This window comes from Micropterus salmoides, unplaced genomic scaffold, assembly GCF_014851395.1.
Source record: "Micropterus salmoides isolate LMB-PRFRI ecotype aquatic unplaced genomic scaffold, ASM1485139v1 Ms_hic_scaffold_8, whole genome shotgun sequence".
NCBI lineage: Eukaryota > Metazoa > Chordata > Actinopteri > Centrarchiformes > Centrarchidae > Micropterus > Micropterus salmoides.
This window is the reverse complement of record NW_024044570.1, coordinates 21,216,888-21,238,638: the sequence shown is the minus strand read 5'-3', so window position 1 is coordinate 21,238,638 and position 21,751 is coordinate 21,216,888. Positions and strand designations below refer to the sequence as shown.

The following is a 21,751-nucleotide window of genomic DNA, read 5'->3' as shown; positions in this document are numbered from 1 at the left end:
ACTTGTATTTGGTTCTGTGCTCTATGAATGTAATGGTTAGGGTGGTTAGGGTCAGGATGTAATGAGTGTCACAAAATATACTCTCATTCTGTCTCAAAAATTAAACCAGTCAAGAAGCTGCCTTCAAGCTGACAAGCTCTTTAGTCATTACCAATGATTTCCTTGAATCGCTTCCTCAAGAGTGGACTTCAACCATCCATTATCATCCAACTCAAGTGAACTTTGACCCTCTGGATCTATTGTATGACACTGAGGAATAACAGCAGCACTGAGAAAAACGGATTTTTCCTATTTCATCGAGATGACATTTTCTATTGATATGAGGGCCTGTGGATAAATGAGTTAAAGCTTTACAATATTTGGGGGAAGGTAAGTGTTCACACACTGGCTGAAATCAAGTGTGACATCGTAATCAAAGGTGTGTGTTGGACTGTTGTGCATGCAGGAATAAAATATAGGTAGGGCTTTTTCAACATCCATTTTGTTTTTCTACAAGTTAACTTTGCTCTTGCACAACAGATGACGCAGAACATGTTTCAGGAGGGGCTGTACCAGGTGTTTTTCAAAGAGACACCCTCCACCCCCCCTCTGACCCAGGTTAACAATCACGGGGAGCTGATCAATGTCAGGATTCATCGTTGGTTTGGGACAGTGGTTAAAACCAGACTTTTGGTGACTGGGGTGAGATTCTACTTTCGTGGGCTTGTACAAACCGTTGGTTAACAGTTTTTCGTAGCTTTTTAAACTGTCTTGCTGCTTCATTTGTTGTGTTTCCCCTCAGGTGGTACAGATCCTCAGTGCCTTAGCTTGCATACTAACCACAGTCACCCATGCATGTGTGAGCTACAACTGCTCTGTCTCCATGACAACACCAGTGTGGTCAAGCCTATTTGTGAGTCCACATCTGTTTCAACTGAAATACACTCAGTGCAAATATTTTATACAGAGAGAGAGAGTCAAATACTGCGTCATAGCTGTTTGTGTTTTTACAGCATGTGGCTGCTGGATGTCTGGCAATAGAGGTTCAGAGGAAAGCTAATAAATTAAAGGTAAAGTCTTTGTGTAATAATTTGTAATGTGACTTTTTTTGCTCATGTCGTGAGCTATACCTCGCTTACTTTTGCATTAATCATGAACAGATCATTGCTCTGATGGGTCTGAACCTCTTTAGTCTTCTGTTTGGCTTCTCTGCTCTCCTGGCTAACAGCCTCAGACCTGCACAGCCTATTGCACTAAGCACAATCCAACAGGTAATTCTGCATCTCTACAGATACTTTCATATATATACTTATTTCAAGAGATCCACCAATACCCCTGGACAACAATTTTCTAACTACTGTATTATGAAAAGCTTTCTTTTAACTTATGGCATTATATACTGAATGTGTAGAGAAAACTGCTTTCTGAGCCCTAAGTAAACTGCCCACCTCACTCTCTCTCTCCCCACTGACTTCTTCTCACTAGCGTGCTGGTTCAACTGTTGCAAAGGGGAGCTCTATAGCATTTAGCCTACAGTGTATTCTCGCATCAGTCTTCATACTGTTCCTGTCCTGGAGAGGCCTACGTCGCTACAGTTGTCCCCATTCTCAGGCCTACAGCCGCCTCTCACAGGTAAATATAGTAAGATAGGATATTCAGAATAACTTAGACATAAGAAGGAGATTGGTTCACCATTTGCTCATTTCCTACTTTTTTAACTCTGTCAGCTGATTTGCTGTGATGAGTATTGACGATGAAATGTTTATTGGGAAGTTGCTCCCAAAGTACATTGCCAGCAAAATAAATTAGAAACACCAAATTTAAAATGCACAATATTCAGTCTGGATTTATAGATTGTTGGATTTAATTGGGGTCTGAATGTGTTTTGCTCCTCTTTTTTGGACAGCATCCAGATGAAACCAATGGACCTCTACTGGAGCAAGAGGAATTCAATCTGTGAAGACCTGAAGAGACTCCTGCTTGCACAATGTTTTGTAAACTCAGTTACTGTTGTTGATCAACATCTTTATGGTTGGTATGAACAGTTTGTGCGATCCTGATTGAGGAAATTGTTTCAGATATTGTGAAATTACACTGCTCAAAAAAATAAAGGGAACACTTAAACAACACAATGTAACTCCAAGTCAGTCACACTCCTGTGAAATCAAACTGTCCACTTAGGAAGCAACACTGATTGACAATCAATTTCACATGCTGTTGTGCAAATGGAATAGACAACAGGTGGAAATTATAGGCAATTAGCAAGACACCCCCAATAAAGGAGTGGTTCTGCAGGTGGTGACCACAGACCACTTCTCAGTTCCTATGCTTCCTGGCTGATGTTTTGGTCACTTTTGAATGCTGGCGGTGCTTTCACTCTAGTGGTAGCATGAGACGGAGTCTACAACCCACACAAGTGGCTCAGGTAGTGCAGCTCATCCAGGATGGCACATCAATGCGAGCTGTGGCAAGAAGGTTTGCTGTGTCTGTCAGCGTAGTGTCCAGAGCATGGAGGCGCTACCAGGAGACAGGCCAGTACATCAGGAGACATGGAGGAGGCCGTAGGAGGGCAACAACCCAGCAGCAGGACCGCTACCTCCGCCTTTGTGCAAGGAGGAGCAGGAGGAGCACTGCCAGAGCCCTGCAAAATGACCTCCAGCAGGCCACAAATGTGCATGTGTCTGCTCAAACAGAAACAGACTCCATGAGGGTGGTATGAGGGCCCGACATCCACAGGTGGTTGTTGTGCTTACAGCCCAACACCGTGCAGGACGTTTGGCATTTGGCAGAGAACACCAAGATTGTCAAATTCGCCACTGGCGCCCTGTGCTCTTCACAGATGAAAGCAGGTTCACACTGAGCACATGTGACAGACGTGACAGAGTCTGGAGACGCCGTGGAGAACGTTCTGCTGCCTGCAACATCCTCCAGCATGACCGGTTTGGCGGTGGGTCAGTAATGGTTCCTCATAATGCAAGACAATGCTAGACCTCATGTGGCTGGAGTGTGTCAGCAGTTCCTGCAAGAGGAAGGCATTGATGCTATGGACCGGCCCGCCCGTTCCCCAGACCTGAATCCAATTGAGCACATCTGGGACATCATGTCTCGCTCCATCCACCAACGCCAAGTTGCACCACAGACTGTCCAGGAGTTGGCGGATGCTTTAGTCCAGGTCTGGGAGGAGATCCCTTAGGAGACCATCCTCCACCTCATTAGGAGCATGCCCAGGCGTTGTAGGGAGGTCATACAGGCACGTGGAGGCCACACACACTACTGAGCCTCATTTTGACTTGTTTTGAGGACATTACATCAAAGCTGGATCGGCCTCTAGTGTGGTCTTCCACTTTGATTTTGAGTGTGACTCTAAATCCAGACCTCCATGGGTTGATAAATTTGATTTCCATTGATAATTTTTGTGTGATTTTGTTGTCAGCACATTCAACTATGTAAAGAAAGGAGTATTTAATGAGATTATTTCATTCATTCAGATCTAGGATTTGTTATTTTAGTGTTCCCTTTATTTTTTTGAGCTGTGTATATCATGTCAGCTAACTGATGACTCAGTATCACTTCTCCTTTGGGATTCCCAAAAAATCAAAATTAACCTTCCCCAAACGAACTGCAAAGTTGAAAACTCCAAAAAATAAGCAGCATATTAAAAAAGTAGGGGTGTATATAAAACACAACACAGCAACAACACTAACAAAATACATGTTTTCACAGTTGTTAAAACTGATTATAGTTTTCCAGTTTTTCCTGCTCTGTTGTCAACACTAGAGGGCGGCATTATCACTGATTTAACATGTTGCACAACCTGCTCAACAAATCGACTCCCCCGTTTAGAGTGAAATAGAGGATGCAGGTTTTTTTTTTTTTTTTTTACTTCAGATGCCAATAAAAGATTAAAATCAGACCAGCGGATGTTTTGTATGGTGACTGAACACCAAAGACTAGGTACTGGTCAGGGCGAGGACATGCATTGAAGAGAAGATGACCACACGCTCAACTGCAATAACTTTATTGCTAAGTTTATGCCAAACTTTAATTTACTTTTAAAGGTTAATTACAAGTGTCAGCTATAGCCATATGCATATTTACATCCCACACGGTAATCCACAACCAGTGACATCATCAAAAAGTTAACAAGGGAGTTCATCACAATCGCTGGAGATGAGAGAAAGTGAAAGAGAATGTGTCATCAGACTACAACAATTCTATCCATATATACTTTTAACTCGAGGAGCCACAGTATAATGACCACAACGTTTGGAGTATGTCCCAAAAAATATTAAGTGGGTGAGTGAACAGAAGAAAAATGGAAATAAAATCTATATTTGGCGTGACCACCCTTTCAAAACAGCATTTTTCTTCAGTTTGTTCACTTTCCTTTATGTTCTAGTTCCACACCTGCCTAAAACCTTTGCACAGTACTATATATATATATATATATACACACACACCAATTTTCTTTCTTTCTTTCACCAGTTTTCTTTCTTTTTCTTTATTCCTCATGCAGATTACCATCTAATTGACACCTGTATATTTATTACATGAATATAAAGTAATGAAACAGGCAGCTTGCTATTTACTGATTTTTTGACTGTTTCAAAATACAATACAGCTTTCTCAAACGCTTTTCAAATTAACGTTCAAATTTAATGACTGTACTGTTTATAATCCAAACACTATACAGTAATGCAAGAAACTGTACTGTAAAATAAAAATAAAAATACAGCTTACTTTAGTTCAAATAGTAATTGGGCTTTAGCCTAAAACAGTACTGGGCTGTTCACAAATACAATAACGACTGTAGTGCACAAAGGTTACTAAGCCACAGCTTGGTGGTAGGTTCAGTGGATTTCTAAATTTTTAACAAGCCTGAAAATAAACTGTAGGCTATCAATGCCAAACTGGTGGCAGAGTTTGAAAACAAACGCATCTGACGTACATCAAATATTCAGATTTCTCCCTATATGTCATGTATGAAAAGAACCTAAATGAACACTGTTAGCGGACTACTTGATTACTGTAAGCAAATTAGTTAAACAACATTTGCATGGTAATGATTCACATAAGCAGTTTCCACTGTATAAGGCTATACTATTGTACTGAACTTCCCTTGAGAAAGAGCAAAGTCTGGCCCAAATGTAAGTAATAAAATCAAGGGAGCCTGGTTATCTTCTCTTCAAAATATAAACACTGTCAGGAGCAGGAAGTGCTCTTGTTGTGTGAGAATAACAATATGATCTGTAGATTGTGAATTCACTGTTTTAATCTAATGATAACTGAGTGTAAGTAAATGTTCTGTTTTAGTAAGCCTGCATCGATGTCTTCAGATGTCTCAATTCAGAGCAGATATTTATGTCTAACATTCACCTTTACCTTTACCATAACGTCAAACTAAACCTAATTCTAACCTTAACCCAAAAACGTTTTCCCAGCCCTAAAACTGATTTAACGGAAGGTCATAGTGATGTCCTCACTTTCATGGTCTAAAACTCAGTCTGGTCCTCACACAGATAGACGTCCAAGAGTACACAGAGTACAGACACAGTGAAGGTTGTGATGTGTTTTAAATGATGGAGGATTTAATTAAGAATATAAAGCACAGTAATATACCACTCCTATAGCAAGCGTACACACACACACAAATACGCACACAAACAGACTTGTATGAGTGAAAAGAATCACAGAGGAGCTAGTTTCTCACGACATGTCTGGCTAACAGCTTCCAGCTGTTGCCTGGTTGGGAGAGCTGCTATGGGAACACAAAGAGTAACATGGGATTTATTAGTAAATGGGAACAGAAGGAGAATAAAAGAAAGCAGGATGACGAGAAAGTGACAACTGATTCCTCTGGTAGAAACCACTTTTCTATGTGGTACACTATCACAACTACTGTTTGCGTGTTTGTTGTCTTTATTACCGGTGTTTCACGATGTGAGTTTACATGTTCTGTTGCACAAATAATCCATTTGTTCAGATGTCTGCATCGCCTGCCAGTACACTTGAACGGTTCCATGTTGCATTTACACAAAGAAAGAGTTTTCATTGTGATCTGAGTTAGTAACCAACCACACGACATAGTGGCATGCAAATCTAAAACGGCAAAATGTCTGCCTAGATCCATCTGTGCAGCTGTTTAATCTCGTGCTCTGCTGCTGGCCGATGAGTAATATCTTTTATCTTTGGAGTATATCTTCCTTTTGAAATCCTCCTTCTCTTGGGAGGGCCAGAGTGTGAGAGGGAAGTGACTGAGGCCCGGATGTGATGACAAGAGAGTGACTGTGTCCCGAGGAATAGAAGTGGTGACTACATGTGAAGATTTCCTTTGATACCTCTGACTGATACTCTGACCTTTCAACAGGAAGGACTGGACTGAGCTCCTGGGAGTGAGTGAATGGCTAAGTAACTTGTATTTTGTATAACATGGTTTTGAATAAAAAAAAAAATGGAAAAAAGAACACAGACAAAGGCATAATCTTGAGAACATTCATCAATAATTTATTTTTCTTACTCTCAAGAACCACCACGCCTTCTCATCTTGAAAATTCATCATCAATTTTCCAACAACACAGTTTTGAAAAATGTAAAGTTACTATACAAATTTTTAATAGAAAAAAAGAATAAATTAACTGTGGAATTTAGTTTTTTTTTTTCAATTCCACATTTTGTTTTCTACAACACCTTTAATGTATTGTTACAGTTGAACAGAACTGATAAAATCAAGTTACATGCTCTATTGTCTGGTAGGGGAAGTGTTCTACTATTAAACTGTTTGTTAAAATAAGCTTTATTTTGCACACCTGGTATTGAATCTATCGATAACAATGAAGATGTCTAGATCCTACGTGACAAAGCAGTAACTGGTCATTTTTGTAGCACCTGAAAGGGTTGTTACAATGTCAGAACTAAAACAAAAAAACAATACTGGTTCATATAAAATGGAACATTGTTAAAACAATGAATGTGAATGTTAAAAACCCCACAAAACCTTACAGTGCCCCTCCGTACATAACAGGAAAAGACTGATAAAAGAGTTAGTTAATTTCTCTTGAAGTATTACAAAAACCTCACACATTTCTATGGAGCACAGAAAATATGGTGTTTGGAGCTACAGGGGGGAGGGATGTCACACTTCACATCGGGCTCAGAGGTCAGAGATTACCACAAGGTCAAAATGGGCCTTTCTGGGGGGGAAGAAACACTATGGAGCGAGACGTGCTAATGTTAGCGTACAGAAGTCGGATGTTGAACGTCTTGTCGTTCTTTCTTTATTTGTCAGTGAATCTGAAGAGCATGCATGGGGTTGTGTCTTTAGCACACAAATGGTGGGCAGAGTCTTTGAGTGAGCAAAGCAAGGTCAAAGGTGTTCTCTAATAGGTGACTTGAGTATTCTGGAGTAATTCATTCCTATGAGAAGGTAACCATGGAGTGCTGGTTTCAATTCTGGGGAATTTTGACCAGGCATGGGTGGACAACTCTTGGAGAACCAACCATGCAGGGAGTGGGCTAAACCTTCTTATTTAAATAGTCTAGCAAGTGGCAGATTACAACAACTGATGTCAGTGCATAAAGGAAACAGAACACTACGAGGGACAGGTTAAGATATGTTTCATACAGCATGTTACACCATTTACCAGGACGTAATGGTGCTATAAGACTGAAAAAACCCCACTTCTCTCCATCACTGAGATGTTGAATATGTTTTAAGATTAATTCAGATTTTTTTTGACAATTAAATAATAATTGTCAACATAAACTCCGGGTAGGGAAAGATGAGGGAGACAGATTCATGGACAGCTAAAACATGCAGAGTTCTACTTCTTTCGTACAAAACCAGGTGTGCTTTTCTAACCCTGTTCTGAATATCTGATTGTTGATTGATTTGTGTTTTGAAAGAACGGTTTGTTTCAGCCCAGGCTATGGCTTCTCTTCTGCCCTGACAGTGGGGTATTTATTACTGTCAACCTGAACTCCATGTCCATCTACTAATTAAAAGAGCACTATCGTGTCTAACTTCTCTAGTTTCCTCTTATGCACTTTGATACAACTCATTATTAAAACACTGAGAGTGGAAATTGAGAACACACCAATTGTAGGTTCAGCCCTCGGACACTGTTAATGTTGTGCTTTTCAAAGTACGTTTGAATAACTGGCTTGCTGCTGTTTCATACAGTGGCTATATACTGTGGGGATTTACTGTTGGAATGTGAAGGGGTTTGTAACTTGAAGGAGTGGTCGTTTCAGGGCTGAATTACAGCAACTATAATAAAGCACCGACATGTTTGGCACTGATAAACTCGCGTGCCCGTAATATGTGTTCAGTCAGGATGCTCCTGCCAATGCCGAAAAGAGATGGACAGAAAGATGAGAGAAAACACAGTGCTACAAAAGGGACTGACATATACTCAGCATGATTAGACCCAGTAGAGAGCCAAGACCAAAAGGAGAAAAAGAGACAGTTCATGATGAAAAACAAAGATGATTCACTTGTCTCTGAACAGCCTCAATATCAAACACAAGTAACGTAGCCAATCATATTTTACTTCCAGCGGTGAAAATGGAAAAGTCTTGTTTCTATTTCAAAATGACAGCAAGAATCAAATGTTGCAGTACTTGTGACTTGATGTGGCCATGTTAACCCCAGCTTCAAACGCACTGGCTTAGTAGTGATCACAATGCACCATGTGGTCAAACAAACTGTTGTGGACAGAGAACTCATGTCAAGACCAAAGACATTAAATAAACATGAATGATGAAGTCACTGAAATAAGCATAGATTAATGCCAAACCCAATAACCACAATTCCAAATTTTCCCCACGATGCACTAATAATCCCTTACTCCAAAGCATCACAAGGCAGAAAACACGGCAAAATGCCTGCTTCAATTCACTGTGGATTCAAGCCAGTTCATATACTTGTACAATGTTTGTTATTGCTATAGTCCTCATCAAAATCCCAGATAAGAGTCCCATAAACCATCCTGATTTCGTCATTGTGAATTCACTCTCATACAATTGACCGACTTGCTTTTCTGCAGGGGGCACCAGCGCAGGGACCCTGGTGTGACCAGTCATTCCAGTAGTTGTCTTTGGTTGTGGGTTAAACTGAGAGGAGCTGAGTTTGCCATCTAAATGTTTGTTAATCCAGATTTTCCGGGAAATGTCTGTTTCATCTTCTCTCTTTATAAATACGCAGGGAGGAATAAACAAACAAGACAAACGACGTTAATGGCAATAATAAAATCCAACACAGTTCATTTGGGCCTGGAAATGGGTTTTAAACTGGTGGCTCAAATCCAGCAGGTATCCTCTGATTGGGTGGCAGTGCACTGGAGTTATTAATATGTGACAGATCCTGGAAATGCCGATGTTGGTTCTGATGAGTTTGAGCTGTATGTTTGATATTTTTGTGTGCTCTCTCTTCCAGTCGCTCCTTCCCCCCATTGCTTGTGTGCTGAGGGTGAGTAAAGAACAGGCTCTGATGTGCTGTAGGGCAACAGTTCAACAGCTGAGGTAGCACTTCTCAGTCTGTCCTGTGAAATCAGCCCTTATCAGAGCCCACTGAGTGAGTTCCTGTCCAGCTGAGCTGTGATAGAGGGGCATAATAATGAAGTGGTGGTGAGATGGATGAAGGGCAGGATTTAGGTAGGAGGGAGGCTCGTGTCCAGTCCGCCATTCCGGCCAGGGCAGGGTTTTTTGTAGGGCCATTAGGATGAGGTTGTTGGTTGTCGATGGGTAGTAGTGAGGGACAGTAGGAGAGACTTTTCTGGGCCCTATCGGAAGGTCTCAGACCAGGGTCCCAGGTTTGGCCTTGTCGTGTCCGTACCACTGCACATCTGCCAACTCTGAACACAAGGGGCTGGTGAGAAAACAGCTGTCACTGAAAGACCTGCAGAGGACGACACAGACCGAGATAAGACTGACTTCAGAGGAAAGCGTTGCATTTCAAAAGGTAAATTAACATTCCAGATACTATCATCTAAAAGGTTTCAAGTGTTTATCTGCTCCTGAGATTTTTGTTAAAGAATGTTCTCTGTTACGGCACATACAGCAGATGGTTAAGTATTTCTATTAGTAAATCCCGTAAGTGTTGGTGTCAGACCACAGAGAGAGCACATGCGGAGATCAGACACAGATACAGCCAGAGAAAGAGTAAATGACAAAGATACCGCCACCATCAAAGAGCAAAGAAACTCTGCACATTCCCCATTGTCAGCCCCCCACAGTTGATGATGTAAGCGACTAGCAAATGTCGCATGAGTGCGAATACTTTTTGTGTACCCATGGATTTCTATGAATAAATGTCTGATTGTGAGTGACTCTGGCACTACTGTCACATTATATTTTTGCTTCAAGGTTATTTTGCTCTCTGTTATGCTGCTGCTGTGTTTTCCCAACAGTACACTGTAGGTTCAGACCACTGGGAGGCCGAGACCACAGACGGTACCTCTATGCGTCAGAGCTGGGCTGAGGGGGAGACTGACAGACGTCCTCAGTAGGAGAGCTGTCTGCTGTGCCTCTAAACCAGGAGAGAGGACAGACACACAAGGAAATGTAGGGTTAGTACAGATGGAAAGAGGGGCAAGAAAGAAATGACAAATATTAGGTAATAAGAGAATTTTGAATGAGGAAAAGGCAATCAGAGGGCGTGAGAAATGACGAGAGAAAAGGTTGAAAAAAAAGAGTGAAGAAACGTGGAACACAGATGCAGTGAGGGAAACAGAAACAGCAGAATGAAAAGTCGAGAGGAGTAACACCATTTGATTATGAGTATGGAAAAGGTTTGAAAATCACATAAAAAGTCATTCTTTAGGATTAGTTCAACAATAAAAAACAAAATCAGCTGACACAGATACAACAGACAGTCAAAGCGTGTCCGGATGTTAGAGTGAGGTCTGAATAAAGACTGAGAGAAAGAAGCTAAGTAGTTTGTACTAAGTACAACGTCTTGTCACCCCGGTCTGCAGCTGAGTGTGTGTCTTACCCGGTCTGCCAGTTGAGGATGTGCTGTGGGCTACAGGGGGGTGTGGGCGTGGCTGCGTGTTCACTGGAGGGCGTCATACTCCTCTGGCTGTGAGGGGATGCAGCTATGGGGAGAACTGACCTGTTAGTCATGCTAAATGAGATACAACACATGCAGCATGAGATTCAGAAAGACAGAGAAAATACACATAATAGAGGCTCCAGTGATGTGAGGGGCAGAGGAATTTCAATTATGTTTCACATACGGGGTTAGGGGGTGTGTGTAACACAAAGACCTCAGACCCTGCCTCAGGGGTCATGTCACACAAAAGGCACACCAGGTCAGACAAAGCAGGCCTTCTTGGTGTAGTAGGCAGCGCGTCAGTCTCATAATCTAAAGATCGTGAGCTCAAGCCTCACATGGGGCAGTGTAGGTTTTTTTTTGCCCTCACACAAAGAATTTACTAAGAATAAAATTTACTAATCTAAGAAGCCTTATGTTTGATGAACAAAATAAATCAGCGTGTGTTATAATCTCTAAAGACACACAGGTGACAACACTAAACATGCCTCGTTGGCGCAGTAGTGTGAGTAGTGTTTTCTAAACTGCACATTTATAGACAGAAACTCAGAATAAACAACATGTTTGTACACAGGACCTTTCTAAGGCTTTTACTTAAAACACATGATCATGTTCTTTACCTATATGAGAAGGCCTTAATGTGAACTAAAGAAGAAAACCCACCTGGAGAACCCTTGACGAGTGTCCCTACTCTGCTCCCTCGACCATGTCCCAGAGTCCCTTGCTGTGACCCCGTCTCGGAGGAGGTAGAACCTGAATGTGAGTGACTCCTCTCCTTCAGGCTCCCTGAGGACCTCTGGTACCAGCACCGCAGCTCTTCAGACACTGCTGCCCTCCCCCCTCCACCACCACCACCCTCTCGCCCCAACGATGGAGTCCGTACGATCTGAGAGCGTGACGGCGTGAGTCGGCCGCTCCCCTCTCCTCCCTCCTCTCCCCCCCAGGCCTCCTTGTACAGTCCCCCGGCCGTGTAGGAGCTAGAGGTCTTGAACTGGGCCTTCACGCTGTAGTGGCCCTCCTGATCGCTCTCCAGGCTGCGAACCACCACAGGGTTGGGGCTGCCCTCCACGTATAGTGGGTACTCCTTGATGCGATACTGGGAGGAGGGCTGGCTCTGGCTGTGAAGGTAAACTCCATGGTGTCCCCCTCCCATCACACCTCCACCTGAGCCACCACCAGAGCTGTTCTTAGCTGCCAGGTTTGGCATGGAGCCAGAGTTAGAGGAGCCCAGGTGGCCTGCAGACCTGGAGAGAGAACAAAAGACAACACATACAATAATCTTGCTACAGAACTGTATATACAATAGATGTAGCCGAAAAAGCAACTGTGTAAAGAAAGCTTCTTTCCCTGCATCTCCACCCTTACCTGTGCCGTTGCCTCTGCCTCTGCCTGGCTTTGGAGGGGGAGTCCTCTCCCAGAGTAGAGTAGTTGGGGTTGCTGCCGGGGGGTCCACCAGAGGGGTAGTAATGCTCTGAGCTGCTTTGGCTGGTGCAGGATGAGCAGTCGTCCAGTGGGTCAGAGCCATTGGAGCTGCGTCCTGGGCCCAGGAAGAAGTCAGGACTGCCCAGTGTGCCCAGGGTATGCGGGTGAGTGTCGGGGTCGGACGCCAACAGTTTGCCCTGGGACTCGAGGCTTGAGCTGCGGTTCCTAAAGTGCTGAGCGAGACTGTGCAGACGTGTGGGACTGATGTCCACTGACCTGTAAGATGCAGAATCACAGAGGAATATGAGAGCTGAGTTGGAGTTTTAAAAAATTGTGGAGATGGGAGTCTTTTAATTACTAGGCATTTTTATAGTTGTATATAATCTGTTATATATGTGTGTATATATATATATAGAGGTCTAAAAACTGACCTAGTGGAATGTACGTAGTGTGGGGTCCTGGTCCTCAGGTCCGGGGTCGACGGCATGCTGGACTGAGAATTCCAGTGAGGGAGGTTCCTAATGGGGCTGCTCTGTAAAGAGTTGCTACCGCCTGCTTCTGCACTGCCAGAGCTTGGGAAACGCCTGTGACTTGACAAAGAGTCATGGAAAATATAATATAATACATTTTATTACATAATAATATGCAGTAGTCTATTTAAGCAGTCTATTTAAGGGTTAGTTAAGACAAACTCCCTCATACCTGGAGTGAGAGGAGCGTTTCTTGACTTTTTCATAGGGCTCATCCAGTGACGATTCACTCCACATCTTGGGTTTGATGGGTGACTTATCGTAGTCGGATCGCGTGTAGTGCAAGTGTCGCAGGCCGTCCAGGGACTGCGGTGGAGGAGGTCGACTATGAGATGGTGGTCGAGGAGGGAGGCCCTTGTGAGGCGATGCTACTGGAGAGAAGGTGGGGGTACCTGTAACTTGAGGGTCATCTGAAATAAGAATGAAGTTCAAGACTTAAGTTAGAGCAATTAAGATTGGATAACATTTAATAAAAACATCATGAGCCACAAAAGCACACATATTAGTGCAATGTTGTTGTTGGAGTAATGTGAAGAATAGAGACTCACCATCATCCAAGACCAGTGCGTCAGACAATGAACTGTCTTCAGAACCAATATTGGCCTCTATAAGACAGAGAAACAAAGATATTGTGGATCGTACAATTACAAAATCTAAAGGTGTATCTAAATGTTTTTACAAATCTTTGATGTATCCAAAAAGCAACAATGTTGGAAATATCCAATGTGTATACTTTTATCACTCCAAATACTGCATGTGCACTGCATACTACTGTGTGTGGTGGCAACTACAGCAAACAGAAATAAAGAGATATGAAAACAATCTGACTGTCTTATAGTGAATAGGAGTACATTGGTACCCTCTATGATAAGCGACGCTCGCTGTGTAGGCTTCTTGCCGGAGCGGACCCGGTGCTCATTGATTGAGTTTTCAATTTCCTGGAGCTTCTTCAGTGCGTTCAGATAAGACGTCTTCCTCTGTTTCTTCAGCTTCTTGCTGCTCACGTGAGGATCGCTGGCAAGACGCCTGGCTGCCTCTGTAATCTGGGACTGAATGGCAAACTCCCGCTCCAAACGCTCCAGTTCCTCTTCCTGGGATAAGCACACACACACACACACACACACACACACACACACACACACACACACACACACACACACACACACACACACACACACACACACACACACACACACACAGGCAAACTCTGAGTAACACAAGCACAAAGACACTGGATTTGTTCACAGTTTTAGGAACAGATATATACACACAATCCAAAACCAACAAGGCTTAGTTTGCAGACAAGTATTCAGACTGTAACTCTCCCATATAACGTATTTGGATAGACACACACACAAAGCCTTGCCAGAGAAAACACACTGCGGAAATCATTTATCTGTGCTACAGCCCTGCATTTTCTCACCACTGGGTATTCTCTATTGAGACACTCTGCCCCCGAATAATAACACCTCTCCATCAATCCATCCTCCCCTCCTCCTGAGATTTGTGGAGCAGAGACCATTAGTGGACCAAGTAAAACACGCTCTGTCAACTCAAATGTATTGCATATATGTTTACTGCACTGCAAAATGTGTATCAAGATGTTGAATATTATAGTATAGTAGAAAATTGTGAATGTAATTATAGACAAGGAAATGTATTCATTGGCAATCCTGTGAAACCCACTGTGTCCAGCATGCACTCCTATATGTGAGGACACACACATGATTTCACTTGCCTCCAGAGAGACAGAGTGATGATGCATTCACTTGGGTCCACATCCTTCTGGACTACCTCAGTTCTGAGGAATCCCTTTCCACAACAACCCCTTCACTCTACTGCCAGAGCGGCTTCTGTTTCTGTGTGTATATGAGTTTAAGGTGTTCAGTCTAAATTAAGAAACGTCTTACTGCTTGCAAGGCAGCTTTGCAAGATTGTGTCCCTGGATTCTTTTCAAAGCATACAACCTCAGCGACACACACACACACCCACACACACATGTCTGCACACATACAGGCGCGTGCACAATCCTACTATCACCACTTCCTGTGGTGAGAATGCTGCCAGACTATTTTTAGAAGTTCTGCTGCTCTGGAAAATCTACCCGTGGCACAAAAAAGACATGCAGTGAAACTACTTTTACAAGGTCCAAGACGTCTTAGACTGCGGCTTTTCACTGTTCTGTTTCCAAATTATTAGTGATCTCTTATGTCAATCATCATCCCAACCATTATAGGAGTTTAAAGCATTTGGTTAATCCTGAACAACTGTGTAACTATACTCCAAAACACCAGTTTTCATCTCTAATTCTGATCCTCTGTTCATAAACGGATCATTAACATTACAATAACGTCATCACAGTGCCTGACACAGGTACTTGTGGTATTATGTATTTGTTTCAAACACTGACACCACTAGATGACCTCCTGTTTTTATTTATTTATTTTGACCTGGAGATTTGAGAGTGTGATAAAGTGCCACTGAGTAGAACAGGCAGTTGAAGCTTCACCTCTCCCTTAGGAAGAATTTTCTGCTCGTCCAGTTTGAAGGCAGTACCGATCTTCCGTCTCACTATGGGTGGCTCCTCTCCTGGATCCAGTGGATATTCCTTGGGAAGTTTTCCTGTCAGCTCCTAGGAAACAAAAAGGGGACATAAATTAAGTTGGAAAAGAAGCACTAGTAAGCATTATGGTATTCCAAATATTTGCTAAATCTCTCTGTGTTTTCTCATACCGCCTCTCTGATGCAGATGTTCTTGAGTTCCTCAAGTCTCTGTTTTAGCGTTTCCTCCAGTGCATCCTGCCTGGCCCTCAGTGCTGCCAGCATGTCCTTTTTAGCTGTCTGGGAGCTGTCCGATTCCTGAGAACCTGCAGGTACAGACAACATGTTACATGAGGGCAGGAGTCTGCAGCATATGTGTTTGTGTTTGGAGTTGTGGGGACTTCTTTCGAGGCAGATTGTGGAGCGAAGCTAGAAATCGTGTGTGCACCTGCCAGCCACGCAGGATGTTTACATGGAAGTGAATGGAACATTTCAATAAGAAAACTGAGTTTTTGTTTGTGTGAGTGTGAGCGTTTCAAGGAAGGGGCAGTTTAGAACAAAGTCTGTGACGCACGATCTCTAAGGCCCTGAGATTGTGCCAGCCTTGTTTGCAACATGCCTTATAAGAAAACATCCAACACACAATCTGTTTCTGTCTGTTGCTCTCTCAGTGACTCTATGCGGTTCACTGTGAAACATAGCAACAACTAACCACTTCTCAAACAGTTGTGGCTGAAAGAAACATTAAATCTCTCTATTGTTACAAGATGTACTATATATAACTACACAAACCCTCACAGTGACCATCCAACTGTTGTTCCAGCTAAAATACAAAATATACTTTGGTGTGTTAAGTGATGCTGAACAGCCATATTCCCGAAGTGCCTCGTTTGCAGCCACCAGGGTTTCAAATTGATCATACAAACTCTATGATCTAGATGTGGCTATTCAGCCACAGTGAGACTGAGACATGTTGGCTGTGGCGGGAGGGGAGGTGCATGAATGTGACATGTTTATGTTGCTGGGCAGAGACGGCCTCCAGTCAGCAGTGGATCATGAAATCAACACACTGACATCAATGAGACAAGTGACGGGACGCAGACAGCTATGGCAGAGACACCCTGTATGATATGAAGAGTACAGAAAAGGGAGATTAGGAGACCAGCAATTGATTGTTGAGGAGCTAAAGGGAAGGGATTAGGGAGGGAGTTACATATATCTATTATGAGAAAAGAGGTCAAGGAAAAAAACTGATCCGATCCAGAAGATGATCTATGGAGAGATCAGACTGAGTGTGCACAAATCATCCTGTCACACTCATTACTTGTTCTTGTTCAAATAAGCATTGTGGAAAAGTTGTACACTGACCCGCTGCCCTTTTCATTCCCTCGCCCACTATATTTAGAGAGGGCAGGGGCCTCTGGAGGATGAGTCTGTGTGACACGGAGGGTGGGAATGGTGTTCTGTATATACAGAACGACGATGGGTGGGGTGTGTGTACATTGTGTGTGTGTGTGAACATTCAGCAAAGAATCAATGGCCTCTTTCCAGAAGCAGCTGTTTCTGTCTCTCCAGTTGTCAATGAGACTCCCCCTCGCTGCCACACATGCAAACACAAAATGCCCACGCTCACAACACACACACACACACACACACACACACACACACACACACACACACACACACACACACACACACACACACACATACTGACCTGAGGAGAGCAGACTGCCACTGCTGCCACTTATAATTTTGCCCTTGCTGCCCATGTTGGCCAGTTTGGAGGTCTTCAGAGTTCCTGTTTCCGTGAGATCTATAGCAATCTCACTCAAACTCCGCGCTGCATGGATCTTAGACTGGACAGAAAAGATCGGAGAGGGTTTGTCAAAGTACATTATTAAGCTGTTAACCCTTATTGACCAGGCTTACTGAGTTTGTTGTCTGTGGTGTGAGTGCGTATCTGGAGGGCCTGACTGACCTTGCTCTGTTTGCGGTCCAGGTAGAACTGGTGTTGGCTGATGGCCATGGCCCAGATGGACTTGATGAGGGCAGGACAGGCGTACCACGTATGCACAGCGATGCCACTGTGACCAAATGTCCTTCTCGTCACCGACGCCCTACAGTAGGAGCGGACACAAGGCCTCCTTATATACACTGAATATATATTGGCTACATATTTACATTAACAGTGAACACATCCCCACCATGACTAACGCAATTGCTACTGCTGCTGTTAAGGAGAAAAATATTCCTGATAGAGATATTCTTTTGCAAAGCCACACACGTCGTTCCTCATTGTTTACTCATCCTTATTTAAACACACATCTGTAGCTGAGCAACAGCCCAGCTCACCCTAATGACAGCTTCCTTTAAAGAAAACACCACTGCTCTTTCTTTCACCCTGTCTGTCTCTTTTTCTCCCATTCCCTCCCTCCCCGCGTCTGTAGAATAACACTCCACATATATAGCCATGTTAAATGTTAAATAAACACAAGAGAGGTCACTTCCTCCGCAAAACAGCTATCAGTCATCTATCCTTCTGTGGCCAACTAACAAGGCTTTGCCCTGTGTGTATATGTGTGTGTGTGTGAAAGAGCACATGTGTTTATGCATCATGAGACTACACAAGTGTGTTACTAATCAGCCTATTAATCTGTGTCGGGCTCCACCGGGACATCCCCAATATTTTGCTCAATTGCCAAGACATATGCTGCAACCATTACTGAATTAGATTTCAATCTCTCCCTTCCTGTACTGCAGTGTATGTAGTTTGTATCTTAACACATTCACATATGGCACAGTGGTAATTTACATTGCTGGAAGGTGTCCACAACTGAGGGAAATTTCTATCACTTTTCATATACTAGCTGGAGAAAGTTCATCATTCAATCTCTAAAGTACAACTGGTATGAGATAATGACCATCCAATCAATGAAGAGCTGAGTCTATAATGTAACAAACCCCCACAGATAAATTGTTTCAACAAGAGCACAGTAGCAAGTTCACACAGCCTTATATTTGTGATATAAATTTACCTCCTGGGGTCATGAACTTCCACTGAAAACTTCTTTTCTCTGAAGTAGAGGTTCTCCAACTGACGCCATTGGAACACCTGAAGTTCAGGAGAAACACACACTCTCTTCAGCGCTGCTCACACAAAAAGCATGTTTCACATTCAATCCACACAGCCTTCAGCCAAATCCTCTGTTCTCTTTTCTGTATGTTCCAATTTGTTTTGAGAGAAAATGCAATGCATAATACGGAGGAGGAGAAAAAAAAATAAAAAGAAGCTGACAAAGAGGAGGAGTTAGGAACAGAGAAGGAGGTGGAGGAGGGAGAACCTAGTCTGGGGCTCTCTGATCAGGTCCAGACCAGGCGGTCTGTCCACAGCGGATCCCTTCGCTGGATGACCTCACTCTGGAGAAAGACAGCGTGGTGTGAGAGGGAGGGGGCTTTCTTTCCTCTGCTCGGCTTTTCTTTTTTCCCCCCTCTTTTCCGTGCCCTTTACGAACCATCAGCTCCTCTTTAAATGCAGCCAAAGCCAGCTGGGCGAGAAAGTTAAACCCAAGACGTACTCCACAGCATGTGTGTATCTTAAATCCTCCCAGACGCAAGGGGAACAGAAAGTTATGAGTTGGCGGGTGTTCACCATCTGCAGGCATGTGTGTATTGCTTGAGAGAAAGTGTGTGTAATGTTAAGTTTCCTCCTCTCCTGTAGATTTGCTAGGAGCATTGAGGAGGGAGGGGGCGTTTATGCCTCCCCTCCTCCTGACCCCTCCTCCCTCCCTCAGGGACTGTGCTTCCTGCTCTGGGCTCTGTGGTTGGGAGGTGTGTGTGCGTGCACGAGTGTGTGTGTGGTTGTGTGTGTAACGAGGGGTCAGGGGAGGAGTGATGAAGGGGGAAAGAGGCTTTCTGCGGCCCCAGCAATTGAAGTGCCTTTGCTTTGTTTAGTCAGACCTCTGTATGCGTGCCCACACACACTCACACTCACACACAAAGTCTGAGTCTGTTTCTTGTTAGAGAAAGAGTAGAGTGTGGGCATCTATCAGCTGGAGTAGACATGAGCGCACACACACACACACACACACACACACACACACACACACACACACACACACACACACACACACACACACACACACACACACACACACACACACACACACCTTGAAAGTAAAACTAAGCAGCAAGAAATGACAAACAGGAGAAAAGAAACAAAGTACAGCAGAAGACCCAGCTATGACAGGATAAGGGAGGAAAAAGGAGAAAGGGAGCTAAGGGAGGAACAGGTCACAGCCCAGGAATTTTAACAGCCTGGGAAAACAATGGACAGAGCGATGAGAGGGAGGAAAGGGGAGGAGGTGGAGAAATATGTATGTAAACAACCTTATGTATGTTTTGATGCACTGTATGTGTGTGTATGTGCGTGCACGAGTGTGAGGAAAGAAAATCGGCGCTCTTATCAAAACTGTTGCTGTACCGTACACTTTCAATGGAGTGTGAAGTGCTAATGTAGCATGGTGCTAAATATAGCGGGCAGGGTAGATAGTGAGTGACTGTGTGTGTGTGTGTGTGTGTGTGTGTGTGTTGGCTACATATGGGCCTGAGCTGAGGAGATAATATAAGTGTTTGTAACTGTGTTCAGACACGAGACCACTAAAGCCGTCCTCTCCATCAGCAGGAGAGAGATGCTGCAATTTTGGAAGTAGACTTTTATGTTTCTGGATACGTTGTGTGCAAATAGTGTTCATACATCCGGAGTATTTAAACAGCAGTCACAAGCTCTACAACAAGGTGCAATTAAGTCAGTTTAAAATTAGACATCAAAAAGTGCACCAGATACATAAGCCCATTGTGGTAACAAAAACCTTTGTAGTCATTCTGATACAACAGTGAATAGCACTGTATCTGATAAAAACATGGCTGACAGGTTCTTTCTTAGGAACTCAACACCGTTGGGTGCTTCTGTTCTTAGGATGAGGGTGTGGCGTGCATGTGCTGTAAATCCTCTTCCTTTTGACTGTAAAACACTCGCACACAATGGCAGGACACACAAGCAGAGGAAGTGACTGGTCATTATTCATGAACAACTGGGTGCTCATGTGCACAGACCCCACGTCGGTCTCATAATAATGTCTGTGCTCCCTAGCACACATCCATTACAGATGAAAAGGTCAGATCTGATAGAGTGTAAAGGCCTTCCTTTGGTGCAGCGGACTCCCCTGGGGATTACGGGAAGAATAGAAAGTTTAAATAGCATAGGCCGGTATAACTGTAGTGAGGCCAGATATTTTTCTTTTCTAGAACTGGACCCGAGGGTCTTAAAGACTATTATTTCACCCATGGGATGGGCTCTGGCGTGCAATACTATATCCACCAGTTGTCATGGAGATGCAGATACACTCTGGGGGCACTTCCTGTTGCTTGTGTTTTGGTTGTTTGTGTTTTGGAGGGATGACATTTATGGTAAACTAATCAGAACAGGCCGTGTTGTGCCTATTTGCTCTAATGAGACACAGACAGAAGCTCACTAAAGTCAGTGGGTGGATATTCTCAATCCACTGCAGAAAGAAACAGCAATATGCAGTGAAATGTTCGTGAGATGACGTGAATTTAAACCATAGTTAGCTGTGTTTGATTCAACCTTCCTGTGATGTGTACACAGAGTTGACAGGAGCCTTTCTATGTTAGCTTTAAGTCTGTCAGCCAGGTAGTCAGTCAACACATAGACCCTATAATCTCTGCCTAAATGATTCAGAGCACACTAATGAGGCATCAGTACGGTGTGTGGTTCAGTTGTAAACCCATATCTGTGTGTACTGTATGTGTGTATGCATGTGGCCTGCGGTGAGCAAAGCAGGAAAAGTATTTTAACATCCTCAAATAAACGTGGAGGGTGCGGTAGATGGTCTGCATTTAGAAACAGCAGGATCTCTCCTCATAAAAAGACTAACTAATTAAACACAACTGCCTCCGGTACATTCACACACCTATTATACAGAACCACTTGAAGTTGCTTAGTTGCTTATTAATGAATAATAATAAAGTCTCATAATTAGTGCTCTGCCTCTACCTCACTGATTCACAGGACTGAAAACTTCAGCAGCGTCAAGCTACTTATGAGTGCGTGCACTCTGAGTCAGTGGTTACTGGTACTGGACTGGCTGGCTGATTGACTAATCACCAAATCAACTGCTCTTCCGCGGGTATGTTGAAATAGTGATGACTC

At 43.4% G+C, this 21,751-nt stretch overlaps 2 protein-coding genes across 15 annotated transcripts in view; one reads left to right on the top strand and one right to left on the bottom strand.

Moving 5' to 3' along the window:
• Window positions 1-172: 172 nt before the first annotated feature.
• si:dkey-30c15.13 (uncharacterized protein LOC558731 homolog) lies at window positions 173-2,121 on the top strand. Its single transcript, XM_038706816.1, has 7 exons — window positions 173-369; window positions 520-681; window positions 782-892; window positions 993-1,049; window positions 1,140-1,250; window positions 1,465-1,611; window positions 1,886-2,121. The coding sequence occupies exons 2-7, from the start codon at window positions 520-522 to the stop codon at window positions 1,937-1,939; spliced, it is 642 nt and encodes a 213-aa protein (XP_038562744.1). The 5' UTR covers window positions 173-369; the 3' UTR covers window positions 1,940-2,121.
• Window positions 2,122-6,457: 4,336 nt separating this feature from the next.
• The window catches only part of frmd4a (FERM domain containing 4A), a 100,109-nt gene continuing 84,815 nt past the window's right edge, over window positions 6,458-21,751 (bottom strand). For 6 of the 14 annotated variants that reach the window (XM_038705362.1, XM_038705359.1, XM_038705358.1 and 3 more), the window contains exons 12-24: window positions 18,558-18,634; window positions 17,501-17,642; window positions 17,237-17,378; window positions 15,715-15,848; window positions 15,491-15,613; window positions 13,841-14,072; window positions 13,530-13,586; window positions 13,154-13,391; window positions 12,883-13,041; window positions 12,395-12,727; window positions 11,693-12,273; window positions 10,970-11,072; window positions 6,458-9,874 (exon numbers count right to left, since the gene is read on the bottom strand). In XM_038705362.1, the coding sequence (XP_038561290.1) occupies window positions 9,772-9,874; window positions 10,970-11,072; window positions 11,693-12,273; window positions 12,395-12,727; window positions 12,883-13,041; window positions 13,154-13,391; window positions 13,530-13,586; window positions 13,841-14,072; window positions 15,491-15,613; window positions 15,715-15,848; window positions 17,237-17,378; window positions 17,501-17,642; window positions 18,558-18,634 (2,424 nt within the window). In that variant the 3' untranslated portion in view covers window positions 6,458-9,771. Of the gene's footprint in view, window positions 9,875-10,432; window positions 10,505-10,969; window positions 11,073-11,692; window positions 12,274-12,394; window positions 12,728-12,882; window positions 13,042-13,153; window positions 13,392-13,529; window positions 13,587-13,840; window positions 14,073-15,490; window positions 15,614-15,714; window positions 15,849-17,236; window positions 17,379-17,500; window positions 17,643-18,557; window positions 18,635-18,863; window positions 19,587-21,751 lie in introns of those variants that run through there. The other 8 variants (XM_038705357.1, XM_038705353.1, XM_038705366.1 and 5 more) reach the window with 7 other exon arrangements.

Bases quoted from the DNA above. Each gene is read 5' to 3' on its own strand.
- si:dkey-30c15.13 (XM_038706816.1), top strand. From the start codon at position 520: ATGACGCAGAACATGTTTCAGGAGGGGCTGTACCAGGTGTTTTTCAAA. The intron at 682-781 runs GTGAGATTCTAC...GTTTCCCCTCAG, and splicing joins CCAGACTTTTGGTGACTGGG to GTGGTACAGATCCTCAGTGC. The intron at 893-992 runs GTGAGTCCACAT...GTGTTTTTACAG, and splicing joins CAGTGTGGTCAAGCCTATTT to CATGTGGCTGCTGGATGTCT.